Raw genomic sequence first — 17,343 nt, 5'->3', positions numbered from 1 at the left:
GTGATCATATATAATTTTTGGCGTAAAAACTCAAAATTTAGAATACTGCATTTTGGTCTCTAGAGATTTGAGGATGGTTTTCGCAACTCAAACAAGGCTTTTTTAAGCGGCCACTTACAAATTAATAACGCATCTCCCGTGTAAAAAAAACTTAATTATGTCAAAACTCATCAAATCATGTGCATGTAGTTTTGAGTATTTTGAACCCCCCTCACCTCGTGATTCCGACCTATTAGAAAGTTGTCGTCTTCAGCAAAGTTGTTCAGAAGGTCAAGAAATTTCATTTGATACACAGTTCGTTTTTAAATCCGACCGCAACGCGACGTTTGGAGTATAGGTAAATCAGGATCAAAATACGGAGAATTGTGTGCACACTAGCACCACATACAGGTGGAATTCCGTACTTAATCTTTCGCCATCTGGAAGCCCTTGATCTTCAGAGCAAACTTCGCTTATGACCGCAGCTTTCTAGGAGTAAGAATCACGGGATGAGTTATGGTCAAAGTTTGAAGAATTGCGTCCACACTAATGCCACGTAGAGACAGAGTTCTGCACTGAACCAACCAGAAGCATTTCACTTTCTGAACAAATTCACTGAAGACCGTAACTTTGCAGGTCGTCGGAAACACAAGATATCTGATTATTTCAGGTGACGCTAAGCTTTTTTTTATAATATGGACATTTTGACTGTATGAAAGTTGTTCATATAGCTATTCGTTCTTCCTCCAGTTCCGGTATAATTCCGAAAAACTAAACAATATGACCGAGGGAGTTTCATCTTCATCGATAAGATGATTGTTTTGAACCTCTTGCAAAATTTCGTAATTGTGGTAAAGGCAGGGCCGGATTTAGGTTCTATATAGTGCGAATCATCGTTTATCCAGCTGGTCTCGAGGTACGATGCTGGCCAAGCAAAGCCAGTCGTCGTAGGTTCAAGTCTCAGCTCGGGAGAGACTGTTAGTGTCAGTAGGATCGTAGCGCTAGTCCCGCAATTGTCCTGTACACTTAAACAGTTGGCTGCGAAGTCTGTGTATAATGAACAGAAGGTCGAGTTCCGATACGGAATGTAGCACCCAAGGCTTTGCTTTGCTTATAGTGCGAATCAATTATCGATTTTCAAAAAACTTAACTCTGGTATTTGTTATGCATCGATGTGTTAACACCGTAATGATCCCTCAGTATTATATTTTCAACAAAAACTTGATTTTAAATTCATGCATCAATTCAACCCCAGAACAAGATTATCTGTCCAGGGTTAGAAGTAGCAATTTCCCGAAAACTTGCTGACAATTTTTCGCCGCTAGATGGCACCGCTAGGAAACTTGATTCGTGTTTTAAAATATATTTCATATATCTCAGAAACGTGATAAACTGAGGTGCTTTGCATGATAAATTCGAAAACGATAAAACGTAAAAAAACGAACCGTGACAAATTAAGTATAATATTTTGAATTAGTTCTGGCAACAATGCACAGTGGTCGGAAAAGGCGATTTGACGAACTTAATTAATTTGTGCTTGAACGGTTGATATAAGCCAAAGACAATGTTCTAAAGAATTGTTCACAAAAATATTACGGAAATGTTGACAAGAATTTTTTTTGATCATGGCCTACTATCATAAAAATAAAAAATCGAACTTTTGATACAGCGAAGATACATAAATAGTTTCTTCAGCAAAGTTGTTGAACTTTTCAAAATATGAAACTTTGCAGAAGACATCAAATTTCTATGACGTCTATTTATTGTGATACGAAGCATTTCTTCTGTCAACACCCTCAAATTTAGTTTTTCCAGTATAACTTCTGAAATATTTTTTTTTTTCATGCACATAATGTTCTAGGCAAATATGACCAACATAAAAATACAGGTTTCTTTCGAAGACAGCATGTAGCTACTACAATCGTTCTATACTACGTTAGAGCGTTATTTCATTAAATTATTTCGCATATTCAAATGCATATAGGGGAGTAAGAGGCAAACCGGTACACACCATCAAATACTTTTTTTAAAGCTTAGACCTTGTACTATAATCCAGTTAAACTTTGATACTTGACAATTCATAAATGAATGAGTACAGTGATGTTTCATGTAGGTATGTTTCTAGGGTTTTCTATACAAAAACGCACCAATTTGAACGATGATTTGTGAATTTATGAAACAGATAACTCGCAATACTTTCAAAACTAGTGAGAACACTTCTTTGGTATATCTAGTTGTTGATAGGTGCATCCATCAGTAATTCAACATGAGTAAAATGAACGCATGACAGCAATGTTTATTGTTAATTATTTATTTCATCTTCATCTGTCTCGTTTTCACTTTCTGTGAAATCTAATATTAACTGAGCATCTTCTGAAAATTCTAACGTCTGTGGCTCCAGCTAAGGCTGAAACTGGAGCTAAAATCCTATTCCAAAATCCAACACCATCCTCGACAAGATACTGTCGACCTGTTCAGATGTTACTATACAAGAAAATTTTTTACATGGATTAGCAAATCGAAAATCTTCAACCAACAAACTTTGAAGTAAGTGGTCGTGTAGTCCAGGTCAGTTATACACTTTTTATGACCATGATCGATGGAAAGGTGGTAAATGCTGTAACGAATACAAAATCCGCACCCACCCACCCAGATGAATAACCTCTCCGAAGTTCGCTTGCGGTCAATCGATGAGAAAGTGTTACAGTATGGGTTATCCGTTCTTCTGGCGAAAATTAGGTAATATTATCAAACATCGTAATATTCAATCAGTCTGATATATTTGTTTCAGATTTTTTGAATATTTTCTACACCTGGCGTACAAGGTTGAAGTGAAAAAATGGCGATGTACTGGAAATGACGCAGAAAGAGTAAAAGATCGCAAGAAAGTTATTCAGTATCGATTTAACCCTCTAGTGCCCAATCCCGCCATTTGGTGGGCTTCAGTCAAACCTCTAAAAAGCTTCAATTAATACGTAAAAAGTGTTTATAATGATTCATAGTGATTTTACCAAAGCCCGTCTAGAAAATAACTTAGGCACTAGAAGGTTAAACAAGAACTAGGTCTTCTTGTTGACATGCCATGTCGTCGACTATCGGTTTCTCCAGATCCAGTTATTGCCGGCTTGCTGGTCAAACCGCAAAAGAAGCATCAAGAATTTTCAGAAGATGCTTAGTTAATATTAGATTTCACAGAAAGTGAAAACGAGACAGATGAAGATGAAATAAATAATTAACAATAAACATTGCTGTCATGCGTTCATTTTTCTCACGTCGAATTACTGATGGATGCACCTATCAACAACTAAATATACCAAAGAAGTGTTCTCACTAGTTTTGAAAGTATTGCGAGTTTTTTTTTTATTTTTTATTCTCGCTTATTTTCCGTCGGTCTAGTTCCGCCACTGTTGTGGCCAATCACCGACGCCCAGGGAGGCGACTCCACACCCAGGACCCTAACGCACGACCCGTTTATTAACGGACCGGCGCCAACGGCTTTACTTCCTCATGCGATGGAAGGCGTGATCCCAGAGATTTTTCGCCTCAGAAAATCTCCCGGTGTCGGCTAGTATTGAATCTAGACCAGTTGGGTTGGTTGTGAGTGGATCACGCCACCTCACAACCATCGACACCTATGTCGGCGGTGGGATTCGAACCCAGGCGTCGAGCGTGGTTGGCGGAGACGTTGCCAACCACCCTAGGCCCCCGCTCAGTATTGCGAGTTATCTGTTTCATAAATTCACAAATCATCGTTCAAATTGGTGCGTTTTTGTATAGAAAACCCTAGAAACATACCTACATAAAACATCACTGTACTCATTTATTTATGAATTGTCAAGTATCAAAGTTTAACTGGCTTATAGTACAAGGTCTAAGCTTTACAAAAAGTTTTTGATGATGTGTACCGGTTTGCCTCTTACTCCCCTATATGCATTTGAATATGCGAAATAATTTAATGAAAAAACGCTCTAACGTAGTATAGAACGATTTTAGCTTCATGCTGTCTTCGAAAGAAACCTGTATTTTTATGTTGGTCATATTTGCCTAGAACATTATGTGCATGAAAAAAAAATATTTCAGAAGTTATACTAGAAAAACTAAATTTGAGGGGGTTGACAGAGGAAATACTTCGTATCTCAATAAATAGGCGTCATAGAAATTTGATGTTTTCTGCAAAGTTTCATATTTTGAAAAGTTCAACAATTTTGCTGAAGAAACTATTTATGTATCTTCGCTGTATCAAAAGTTCGATTTTTTATTTTTATGATAGTAGGCCATGATCAAAAAATTTTCTTATCGTCATTTCCGTTATATTTTTGTGAACAATTCTTTAAAACATTGTCTTTGGCTTACATCAGCCGTTTAAGCATAAATGAATTAAGTTCGTCGAATTGCCTTTTCCGACCACTGTGCAATGCACACTGGGCCAGAATAGGAATCTAGCAGGATGAAATTATTAGCACTTGCCAACTTCTCTCCCTTACACGCTACAGCTTTGCGGGAATTCCAGAAAACTTCCATCGGGAAACATCTTATCCACCTAATCTGCATCAAAATCACGAGAATTATTTGATGGATAAACTAACCTATAGTGGACCCCTTTCCTTTACTAACCTATAGTGGACCACCCGACAGATTAACTCAATTTCTCTTAACATAAATCGGAATTTATAAATATTTGTGAAACAGATTAGTTGGATAAGATGATTTCCGATGGAAGTTTTCTGAGAACCCCTTTCGCATAAATTGAGTTGATCTGGCTGGACCACAATAAGAAAGGGGTCTACTCTAGTTAAATTCACCCTAAATTTCGGTTTATATCAAGAAAATAAACAGTTTTTTGTCAGGGTGGTCCACTGAAGGAAACGGTCCATTCAAGGAAGTTCTACCCTATGTCAAACATAGAATAAAAAAACTTCCTTCGAAAAACAGATTCTTTTAAAAGAAAAAAAAACATTTAAACATCCTTTTCTAATTGACCGTAATTCTAATTTGTACAAACAGTGTCCCAAATTAAAGTTCGATCTATTTTTTTTTTATCGCTTTCAATAATTGTACGAATCAATTATTAAAACGGGTTCAGGATCATCAAAATTCACTTTGAAATATAAGAAAAAACAGCCTAATAAAATTGAAATCATCTTAGGGTAAGTTAACCTGATGTGGACCCCTTCACTTCATTAACATATGGTGGACCATACGTCCGATAATAAAATTTCTTTTAGCATAGTAGATTGGCTGGATTTCCCGATTTTCTGAAAATCCCTTAAGTTTTCGCATAAACTGAGTTAGTCTGGCGAGTGGTCCACTATAGCAAAGGGGTCCACTATAAGGTAATCGACCTCAGATGCCACTTTATTTTAAAATATCGAAAAGGAGAAGTTGGTTTCGAATTTATCACTTGAAATCGCTCTCGTATCTAATTTGGGTAAATAAACCTATAGTGGATCCCTAACATATAGTGGACCACCCATCAGATGAACTCAATTTATGCGAGAAAGCGAAAACTCCCATCGGGATACATCTCGTCCAACCTATCAAAATCAAGAGGAACATTTATTAAAATCCAATTAATGTTAAGAGAAATTGAGTTAATCTGATGAGTGGTCCACTTATCCACTGTGGTCATGAGGATAGCGGCATCATCCATCGTTCAGTAGTACCCATAAAATAAAAAAATATCGCAACTTTCTGGAAAGTAAGGATCGCGGGATGAGTAATGTCAAAATATGAAGAATTTTTGCACACTAGCGCCATGAAACGGTAGAATTCAGTACTGAACTGTCCACCATGCAGAACGCTTCAACCTTTTGAACAAATTTGCCGAAGACCACAACTCTCTAGAAGGTTTCAATCGTGAGAAAATGTGAGGTCAAGATACACCGAAGCATGAAGTACACGGAAGCATGAAATACTAACACTACTTATCGATTGAATTTCGTACGGAACTGTCCATCATCCAGAAGCCCTTGACCACCTACACAACTTTGATGAAGACCGCAAATTTCTAGCTCATCGGGAAAAACAAGATATCAACTTATTCTATGTGTTGCTAAACTGTTGGGAAGTACTGCTCAATTTATCATTGGAATTTTTTATGGTTTGTTATGCAGATTACCTGGACAAGATGTTTCCCGATTAAATGTTTCTAAAAATCTCTTGAATTTCCGCAAAAATTGAGTCAATATGGCGAATGGTCCTCTAGAGGAAAAGGGTTCACTAGAGGTTAATTTACCCTATTGATTATACAGAGATAAAAAATCCCTGAGTTCAGCACAAAAACATCAAAAAAAAAACACAACCGAAAACCAAAGTAAACAAATTTATTTTAAGTTATTATTAAAATCTTTCTAAAACGTAAAAATAGTCGTATCAAAAAACTACTTGAAAGTGAGCTCAGAAATAATTTTCTTTTAATTCAGAAAATTGAACAAGACAAATAACTATTATATAACAAGATATCACTGATATCGGATTCACTAATTCAAAATCAATAAATTCAAAATAAAATGCCAATACAAAATCTCCCAAATTCTAATAACCATTTCGTGTGACAGAGGTATACAAAGTTTCAAGTGTACAAAATTTTATGTTACCACCAGAGATGTAAATTATCATTCACGCTCATTTTTTTTGCAAGCCGATATCTCATTTAATGAGCACATTTTTAAACAACTTTATATGACGAACTTGGAGTTCTCGAAAAGTACTACTGCTTTGTCGAAGAGAGCATTGCTCGTACTCAAACATCGGAGCCGTGAGAGCAGATTTAGGAAAATTATCGCGATAATTACCGCGGTCGTGATAATTATCGCGATAATTTGCCAGAATGTCCTCTCACAGCTCCGGTGTTTAAGTACGAGCAATACTCTCTTCGACAATGTTGTACTACTTGAGGACTTCACTTCCGTCATACAGAGTTGTTCATAATTTTGCTTATTGAATGAGCTATCAGCTTGCGAAAAAAATTAACGCGAGTGATAAATTTCATCCTTGGTTACCACCTTTTCAAGAAACACCGCAAACGTAACCAAAAATCTGGCCCATTGTCAAAGATGGTTTTGCAAATTGTTTCGTGCGTAATCAAAAATCCAGTAAAATACATATATATATATATATATATATATATATATATATATATATATATATATATATATATATATATATATATATATATATATATATATATATATATATATATATATATATATATATATATATATATATATATATATATATATATATATATATATATATATATAAATATATATATATATATATATATATATATATATATATATATATATATAAGGGGCCATCCACATACCAGGTGGACAGCTTTGGGGGGGGGGGGGGTTGGCTAATGTCCACGGTCCATAAATTTTTTTTAGAATTTATATAGGCAGTTGTCCACGGAGGGGGAGGGGGGGTCAAAATCGTTAAAATCTGTCTACGTGGTATGTGGATGGCCCCTAATGGCAACCTTGAAACACCGGCTACATGTTTACTTTCCACGAGTAAAAATGGTTATTATCTGATAAAAAGCTTCCTTGAAAATCAGTAGGGAAAATTTCCCCTCCCGACAACATGCTTCCAAGCAAACCACGGAGATCTCCACCGTAGGCACCTTGTGGCCACGTTTAATGTGCCTATGATCAGATTCCAGCAGAATCGCTTGAAGCCTTGTGCTTCATTTGATTCAGAGAAATGAAACATTCTCTTGAAGCAAATAAACTCCAACAAATTAAATGCATACTTCTTGTCATTTGCTTGTTTTTCTTTTTTTTTTATTAGTTTATACGTCCAGTCGGTGGGAGTAGCAGCAGCAACAGCAGCAGCAGTAGCAGTTCAATGATTCCAAATAGTTTTTCAAATGCGCAATGAGAACAGCAATGGAATGCTCTTCGTAAGTGTTAAACTTTTCCAATGTATCAAGATGAAACAGATTGGCGCGCTATTAGAAAACGAACAATCGAGCACATTTAGAACATTTGGAAGTGTATGCACGCAAGGGATGAATGATAAAATAAAACTTTTTCAAGAATGCTTCAAATGTACATTTAGTTAAATGGCATCCAACATTGATCTTGTGTAACGAGAAACACAGATTCAAGAAAAAACATTATTATAATAAGAGTGTTGAAAACGTGTAGCTTGCAAAGTGCGTTCTCGGGAAAGTAGATACACTTGAAAGGATTGAAGCAGACAGCCGACGGCGCTAGCTGTCCCTTCCCTGGGGATTGCCTCTGTCTAACGAGGAACAAACATCTACGCTACGATAAATCGCTTCAACTTCCTACTATTTGAGACCTCGCCCTTCCGGATCGGCTGAAGCGGCCAGCTGCTGAGCGGGACGGCCGGAACGCGGGCAACCAGCCGGAACGTGCCAGAGAAGCAATGTGCCGTTTTTGCGGTACCCCAGTGCTGTCGTGCCCATCATGATCACTCATTGCCTGCTCGTGGAAATCTGTATCACTGTCCTCGTCGTCAAGCGTATCATCATTACCATAATCACTGTCGTCATACAAGTCCCCTAAGCTCCACGAGAACCGTTTGTGATAGCGGTGGAATCGGCCCAGCATGCCGGAGCGTGCTAGCGAACCTTGCGAATGTTTATATTCGAGAAAATTAGAACAGGAGAATTTCCCATCGAAACTCGGAGATCATCCAGTTGATGAAAAAATGTGCAAAGTTCGAAATTGCTGCATGTTTACTAAAAAACATACTGAAACTTCAATCAAGTGTCACACCATTGTTTGTGCCGACACTGCAAGGATTCTGTTTTTTGCGAATCGTTCACATTTCTTCATCATTCCTGGAGACCCCTTCGAGTTTCCCCTAAAATTCGTCAATCACCGCAAAAAAAAGAAGACGCAACGAGCACGTGCGCACACTTACCTAGGTATCGCTTTTCCTCCAGGTGGTTGCCGTTCGGGGCGTAGTACGGATACGCTTCGCTCATTGCCTCCATCAGTTCTTCGTAGTCGAGGGGGGCGGACTGGTAGACGGGCTCGAGAATTTCGGGCGTGCTGTCATCCAGAGAACCATCGTCGTAGTACAGTTCCCGCTTCTTGCGTCCACCGTTGCTTCCACCGTTGTGGCTTTGCGCATTCTTCAACGCTTGGATGTTGCGTTTCTCTGCGAGTGTCGTGGAAAGAGAAAGATTTCATTAGTAGTATTAAATTAAAAATTGGGAATATCGTGGGCGTTTATATTGCGACAACATTTTTGCACCAAACCAAACCAAAACCTTGGCTCAGGCTGATAACACATTTATGCTGGACATCAAACAAATCGGTCACAAACTGGAAATAAAAAATGTTGATTGGAATCGTAGCGTCTAACCCCATAATTATAACAAACTGACTTATCGCACATTTTCTAGCAGCATAATATCAAACGATGTTCTTGTTTTTATTTAACTTTAAAAATTGATCGATTATTCTTATTCAGCAATGATTTGGTGCCTTCTATGATCTATACGGGTACGAAATTTCATTCCAATTGAAGCCACTCGGAATTGATCGGTAAGAAGATTGTATGCATTAAAAATTTGTACTTTTCTGTTACTCCTTTTGCAACATGCCCTCCCACTAAAGTAAGACGTACTAAGTCCTATGTCATGAACATTAACGGTTCACCCTGTTCGCCACACTGACAAGAGCAGCATTATCGTGGACTGAAATACATTTGTGCCAAAATGGTGGCAAAGCTTTTTACATCATTGTCAACGCTTTCCAGTGTCAACACCCTCGTCGTCAAGATGCACAGACATCGCTCCCGAGCGGTTCCGGACAGGAACAGCACAAAAATTCCATGAATGTTGCCCATAAATAAATTGAGCAGCCAGCAGCAACGGTAGCAATGTGTTACATTTTCACAGCAGTCGGTCAGAGTCGTTGCCGCCGGAAATTAAATAATTTTTGCGTTTTAAGGTTGGCATACTTCTATATCAACGAATTGTCGTTTTGAGGATATAAAACATTTTTGAATGGTAAATTTAACTTGTATATATCAAAACTAAAAAAACAATTATTATTGCCTGGTCTGCTACTCGTATATCATGCAGAATGGTTCTACCGCGGATACTAATACCAACCCTGACTTCCTTCAATATGTTACCATTCTTGCCGTACATTTGTCCAGCAAAAAATACTTTAAAACATTGAAGGCATTTAAAACTTGTCCCCTTCCTTTGTATCTATTCGAATTAAAAGCAATGTAATTTAGATCTAACCTACCATACAAAAATAATTCCACCCAGGAGTTATATGCCAACCCTGACTTCCTCCAAGCTGTTACCGTTCTAGCGAAATCCTTTCCTAGCAAAAAAGACTAACACTAGCAATGTAGAATGCACCCGCAGCGATCTCGGGCTGTCAGTACTTGAGTCCTGTTAAGCGAATAACATTACCATTTTGGTTGCTTTTATTTCTTGCAACATAGTTAAATTCACGGTCGGCACTTTTCTAACGGAAAATGTTTTTGCGTTGTTCCTAGAAAAATATGATAATCACTGTGAACGCTCTACGAGACAAATATTATAAACAGGAGTCGCTTTATCCACGTAAAGAACTTCGCAAAATCCGAAATTTGTGTGAAAATGAAGTTGTACAATTCGTGAAAATAATTCTTTTGTAAAAAGTGTTTCATGATGACTTTCAAAAAGAACTGAAGACCAGTTTACACCTAACACTGTCTAAAAATCATTAATAGCTTTCATCTGCGAATCTTGATAGACATATTTAAATGAAACGTCAGGAAATAGTATTTACAGTCAGTTGCTTCTACCAGTGCCACTAGGGGGATAAAGTCAACAACAAATTTTTTACATCATGGGTATTGCTGTACGATAGATGACGCCACTATCCATTGGCACAAAATCTTTGGTTTACTTCGGATCAGCCTAAACACCAATGCACAGTGGTCCAATAAGGCAAATAGAGGAACTTAATTCCATAGTGCCTTTCAACTTCATCCTAGCTTAATAGTGTCTTCGGAGCAATTGTTTGTATGAATGACCCGCATTATCGCAAATTGTCAAAAAATATGAAAAGTTTACTATACTAATAATAAAAAAATACCTTTTTTGTGTTAAAGATAGAGATAGTCTTTTGTACTTAACTTTTGTTAGTTGCATTTTACACGAACGTGTTGTTCAGAGGAATTGTTAGGGCATACAAAACACACAGGTTGGTAAACGGCTGGGCAATGCGTACCAGCAGTACACCCGTGCTAGTTGGCATAAAATAGACCCCAGTGTGGTCCATAGCATAATGCCCAGCAACTCCTATCCCTACCTCCACGTGGTACCAACTGGGATACGAGCAACCAAGGGAAGATCGGTGAACCGGTGGGAACTTGGTCGTATGCTGACAGGGAAGGGGGAGTTGTTCTCCGTGGAGAGCAGCTTGCCTGAGCGTCTGTTCCCCAGGTCAGGGGCGGCTCAAACAGCGACTGATCCGGAGCGGACGGCTGAACTATGAAATGCGGTGTCTCGCCAGCTACACCCAAGACGGCAGCCCCGTCGCGAGACTAGGCATCGCAGCCCTAGTAAGGCAGCATGCTGAAAATAAACATACTACGAACAATCCAGAGAATGATACGAGTCGGAACAATCGGTATAGACCTAGGCAAACGAAAAAGGACAGCGATTGAAAACTTGGTACTTGGAATGTTAGGACTCTGCTCGAACCGGCACGCGTGGGCATCTTGGCCAGAGAGCTACAGAAGGCAAAAGTGGAGGTAGCAGCTGCGTGAGGTGCGTTGGCCTAAAACCGGGGAACGTGAATTCCGGGCGGTCGATTCGACTGGGGCACTTCTTTCAAATATCACATCTACTATAGTGGCGGCGATAGAGCGGAACGGGGCGTCGGTTTCGTACTACTTGGAAACCAAATGAAACGTGTTATTAGGTGGAGGCCTATTAACGACCGTCTATGCGTATTGAGGATCAAGGGCAGATTCTTCAATTACAGCCTTATCAACGTGTACGCGCCGACAAACGATAAAACCGATGACGTAAAGGAGGAGTTCTATGAGCTCCTCGAGAAAACGTATGGAGAGTGCCCACAACACGATATAAATATCGTCATCGGAGATACGAACGCACAAGTCGGACGAGAGGAGTTCTTTCGTCCCGTTATTGGTAGGGAAAGCCTTCACTCTATCACCAACGACAACGGCTTGAGGCTAGTGAACTTCGCCGCGACCAGGGGAATGGCCATCTGTAGCACCCATTTTGCACGTCTGAATATTCGGAAGCACACCTGGAGACACCCCAATGGAGAGGCCTGCTCCCAGATCGACCACATGTTGATCGACGGCCGGCACTTTTCAGACGTCATAGATGTGCGGTCCTTTCGAGGGCATCGAAACATCGACTCGGATCACTATCTCGTGGTAGGCAAGATTCGCGCCCGGTTTTCCAATGTATTTAAATCGAGATCGGCGAGGAAGATACGTCTGGATATCCAGAGGTTATCAGCGGAAGGACTTGCTGCAGAGTATACTCGGAAAGTTGATAGACGGATCGGTGGACCAGCTGGAGTGGACCTGAACGAGCAGTGGAAGCACATCCATGATGCGGTCAGCGAAACAGCGCGAGAAGTGATAGGCATGACAACGGGAACCACGCGTAGTGGGTGGTTCGATGCTGAGTGCCTAAAGGTGACGGAGGAGAAAAATCGAGCCTACGCCAACACGTTAGTAGCAGCTAATCGTGTAACGCGTCAGATGCGGGAGAAATACCGGGAGGCAAGAGCTGCCGAAAAGAGGCTTCATCGCCGTAAGAAACGAGAGCACTACGATCGCGTCCTCGCGGAGGCAGAGAATTGCTCCACCAGGCACGACACGAATAGCTTCTACAGAACGATCAACGGAATCAGGAACCGGACCGTGCCAGTACCTGCCAGGTGCAATGACAGGGAAGGGAACCTGATTACCGATAAATCGCAGGTGGCCAGGCGTTGGAAGCAACATTTCGAAGTGGTGTTGAACGGCGAGGAAGGGAGGAGAGTCGTCGAGGGGAACAGGATAGAAATTGGGGAGGACGGACAAGCTGTGGACCCACCAACATTGGACGAGGTGAAGAATGCTTGCAAAGAGCCAAAAAACAACAAAGCCGCTGGGAAGGACGGCTTACCGGCCAAACTTTTCAAAGTTGGGAGCGAGCGGCTGTGTAGTGCAATTCACCAGATTATCCTAAGGGTATGGTCTGAGGAACAACTACCTACGGACTGGTTTGAAGGACTCTTATGCCCTATCTACAAGAAGGGACACAGACTCGAGTGTAGTAATTATCGAGGCATAACCTTCCTCAATTCCGCTTACAAAATTCTCTCCCGTATCCTGTTCCAGCGACTGAGGACGTTGCAGGAAGCCTTTGTTGGCGAATACCAATGCGGTTTTCGAGTGGGGCGATCTACAACGGACCAGATGTTCACCTTGAGACAGATCCTCGACAAGTTTCGAGAACACAACCTGCAGACACATCATCTGTTTATAGACTTTCAAGCGGCGTACGATACAGTGAAAATGGCAAATAATGCTAGAACATGGTTTCCCAACTAAACTGATTAAACTGATACGTGCGACGCTCGACGGTTTCACATCATGCGTCAGACAGCGGGCGAATTTTCGGACGCGTTTGTGACGTTGGATGGTCTGAAGCAAGGTGACGGGCTCTCGAACTTGCTGTTCAACATAGCTTTGGAAGGTGCGATACGAAGGGCAGGTATGCAGAGGAGCGGCACCATCATCACTAAGTCTCACATGCTTCTGGGCTTGCGGACGACATTGATTTAATTGGTGTTAACCGTAGAGCAGTTGAGGAGGCCTTTACGGCTCTCAAAAGGGAAGCTGCGAGAATTGGACTCACCATAAACACTGCCAAAACGAAGTACATGGTGGCTGGCAGAGAGCGTGGTAGTTCTACGGGTGTTGGTGCTGCGGTGGAGATGGATGGGGATACTTTCGAAGTGGTCGACGAATTTATTTATCTTGGTACTCTCGTGACATGTGACAACGAGGTGAGCCGCGAGGTGAAGAGGCGGATTGCGGCGGCGAATAGGGCTTATTACGGATTGCGTAGCCAGCTTAGGTCCCGTAGCCTACAGATCCGTACGAAATTTGCGCTCTATAGGACTCTGATCCTCCCGGTGGCGCTCTACGGACATGAATCGTGGACGTGGAAGGAGGCCGATAGACGAGCGCTTGGGGTCTTCGAGCGTAGAATCCTGCGATCAATACTCGGAGGCAAACTAGAGAACGGGGTGTGGCGCAGGCGCATGAATCACGAGCTGTACGAAGTATGCAAACACGCTGATATTTTTTTTTTTCTTCATCTATGAAACACGCTGATATTGTCAAGCTGATGAAACACGGCAGGTTACAGTGGGCTGGCCATGTAGCACGGATAGCGGATGAGCGACCGGCAAAGATAATATTTAGTAGAGAACCGGATAGCGGCCGACGACTTCGAGGCAGACCGCGCACGCGCTGGATGTGTGCCGTCGATGAGACCGAGTTTTGTGGAGACGTATTCTGGATTCGGCATAGGATCTTAATGATTTGTCACCATAAAAGAAAGTAAGTACAAAACACACATTTTTATCAAAGATCATATATCTCCTGGACTTTTCCTAACAAAGTTATAGCCTATTTTTGCTTATGTTTTCAATAACTTCAAACACGTATAAGTTAAAAAGGGGCAAGTGGAATCATGATGTCAATACTTTTTCTTGAAGTTAAGCTGAAGTACTATAAACTCCTTCAAGTTCCATTTGTCCCAATTCATCCATATTAGAGCACGGCGAGCATATGTTACAGTAGGTTTTCATAAATCAAAGATACGAACTTTTTGTGTTAAGAAATAGAGGAATGGTTTATTCGGCAAAGTTTTAGAACGTGCAAAAATATGAAACTTCGCTGAACAAACGCAATTCCTATTTTCATTGGGAACAGAATTACAGAGTATGTCATGTAAAAGTTATTTAAAAGGTAGTTTTTTGTACTAAACTTTTGTTAGTTATATTTTACAAGAAAACGTTGTTCTAAAGGAGCATTTGGGCATACAAAACATACGTTTTTGTTGAAGGCCACACATCTCCAGGTCTTTTCCTTACTATATGGCTATTTTCAGCAAAAAAAAAACTAGAAACATCTTTACAACAAATGAAAATATCAAACCAATATATCCTACGAAAATGCGAGGTTTAGCAGAATGAACAAAATCTTAGAACAGCTTGAATTGTTTCGACGATTACAGAAAAAGTTATGGACAAAAAACTCATTTTGAGGGGTTTTTTCCTCTCATTCAGTACTCGGTTGGATACAACTAGAAAAAGTTGAACTCTTTTGAGTAATGCAGTTCTTTTAACAAACTTTCAAATGCATACAGTCTGGTTTGCTACTATCTGCAACCTTTGGAGAAATATGGACTCAAAATATGGCTATTTTCAACAAAAACTAGAAATATCTTCACAACAAATAAAGATATCAAACCAATATATTCTACAAAAATGCGAGGTTCAGCAGAATTAATAAAATCTTAGAACATCTCGAGTTGTTTTGACGATTACAGGAAAAGTTATGGACGAAAAACTAATTTTTAGGAGTGTTCCTCGTAAAACTCTATTTCGTCATATCAGACGTACAGATAGGAGATTACAGTGTTCAGCAATTCTTGCTGAAAACTTGCTGAAGACCCTGGCTACATAAAATTTATATTTCACAGTCAAATCTAAAACGATCACGATTTTTCGAGTTTAGACCACTGCACAATTGGTCCAGAAACCAAATATAGGGGGAAATTTGGGTCTAGAGCTCTATAGCAACATTTTAGAGAAAAACTTTCTTCTACAAAGTTGTTACATATGATAAAGCGCTTATTAAAAAATTATAAAAAATTAGGGTGACCAACATTTTCGATGCATTCAAGTATCTAACTTTTTTATCTTGTGTCGTGTCGAAGTTTTGCGTGATCTCGTATAGGCGACTCAAAAGACCAATATTAAATAGATCAAGTACTTCAACGATGCAATGAAGTCAGAGATCTTAGCGTGTTGTTGGACTACCAACTTTCACTTAAGCTACAATATTCTGCCATCATCGATAAAGTCCATCCTCAGCTAAGATTTGTTATGAAAATGACAAACGACTTTAGTGACCCCACCTGTTTACCTGTTATTTCTTCATTGCTCCCTATCATTACATCGGTCGTTTGATCACCATACCAAACTGTGTGGAAATCCAGAATCGAACCCTGGATGGGTTCACAAGTTTATCTATCGTGCGTAAACAAGAGTTCCGTAGCGTAATCATGAACCCCTGCAACCCTACGAACATCGATGTGCCCTGTAAGGAACACCGTAAAGAGTAGTGAGGGGCAAAAGTACGCACGGGGTAAGAGTACGAATTGGCCTTTTCGAAGCATACGAGCAAAATAAACTGGCAACATTGTAGGAATTTGCAGTAGTATAACGTCAGTTAATCACTCATGTAAACACATAAGATTCCGTTTAAATGGGGCGAAGCTAAAAGGAAAGTTGTGTTTTGAGCTGTTTCGATCTAATTTTCATAGTTTTGGAAACTATGATTGACCTATTCGGAAACTACAGAAACTCGAAAACAACAGAGCCCAAAAAACTCTTGTATAATCGTGGTTTGTAGGGTGAATTTGTATTGCCGGAAATAATTTGATGTTTGTCATAAAACTTAAACCAGTTGGAAAACTCATTGTGGGGCAAAAGTACGCATAAACCGCGGGGCGAAGGTACGCACTAAGTGCCATTAACCGTAAAGAAAAATGTGTTTAATAGCGATGTTTTTGTACAGAAATTACTCAAAAATAACTAGTGATATTCGAATGTGCTCCGAAACTGAGGAATATTATGGTTTCATGATTTTTTGAATGGAATCTTACAATTATTTTAATAGTTTTGTTGATGTGCTTTCAAAATGGTCTTTCCGGAATAGATAGAGGCTTCTAGAAGCCAAAGAAGCAATGAAAAATACAAGGCCAAATACCATCCAACATTTATTTTCGCAACTGGGATGATGCCTACAGATCGGAAAATGGCCCAGACACCATTTTGAATTTCAAAATGGCGACTTCCGGTTTCTAGAAAGCAACCAGAGATGGTCGAATACCCTCCAATTTACACACATACGGGAAACAACCCAGAATGGTCGAGTACCCCCCAATATGTATATATCTAAAAAACCAAATGACGCCCTGAGAAATCGGTTTCAGACGCCATTTTCAAATTATAGATGGTGACTTCCGGTTCGTCTGGTGTTGTATTCAGGTCTCTTGGCATCATACTCATATGCGATGGTATTTGGTCAATTTTGGTTGTTTTC

General features: G+C 39.9%; 1 protein-coding gene across 2 annotated transcripts in view; it reads right to left on the bottom strand.

Moving 5' to 3' along the window:
* The window catches only part of LOC129721208 (neuropeptide-like precursor 1), an 82,729-nt gene that overhangs the window by 16,249 nt on the left and 49,137 nt on the right, over positions 1-17,343 (bottom strand). Inside the window, exons 3-4 of one of the 2 annotated variants that reach the window (XM_055673505.1) lie at positions 8,878-9,117; positions 8,280-8,581 (exon numbers count right to left, since the gene is read on the bottom strand). In XM_055673505.1, coding sequence (XP_055529480.1) covers positions 8,280-8,581; positions 8,878-9,117 — 542 coding nt within the window. The remainder of the gene's footprint in view (positions 1-8,279; positions 8,582-8,877; positions 9,118-17,343) is intronic. The other variant, XM_055673504.1, reaches the window with a different exon arrangement.

The sequence above is a fragment of the Wyeomyia smithii genome, chromosome 2, assembly GCF_029784165.1.
Source record: "Wyeomyia smithii strain HCP4-BCI-WySm-NY-G18 chromosome 2, ASM2978416v1, whole genome shotgun sequence".
Classification (NCBI taxonomy): Eukaryota; Metazoa; Arthropoda; class Insecta; order Diptera; family Culicidae; genus Wyeomyia; species Wyeomyia smithii.
Note: the sequence above shows the minus strand (reverse complement) of the source record. Positions and strands in the feature narration are given on the sequence as shown.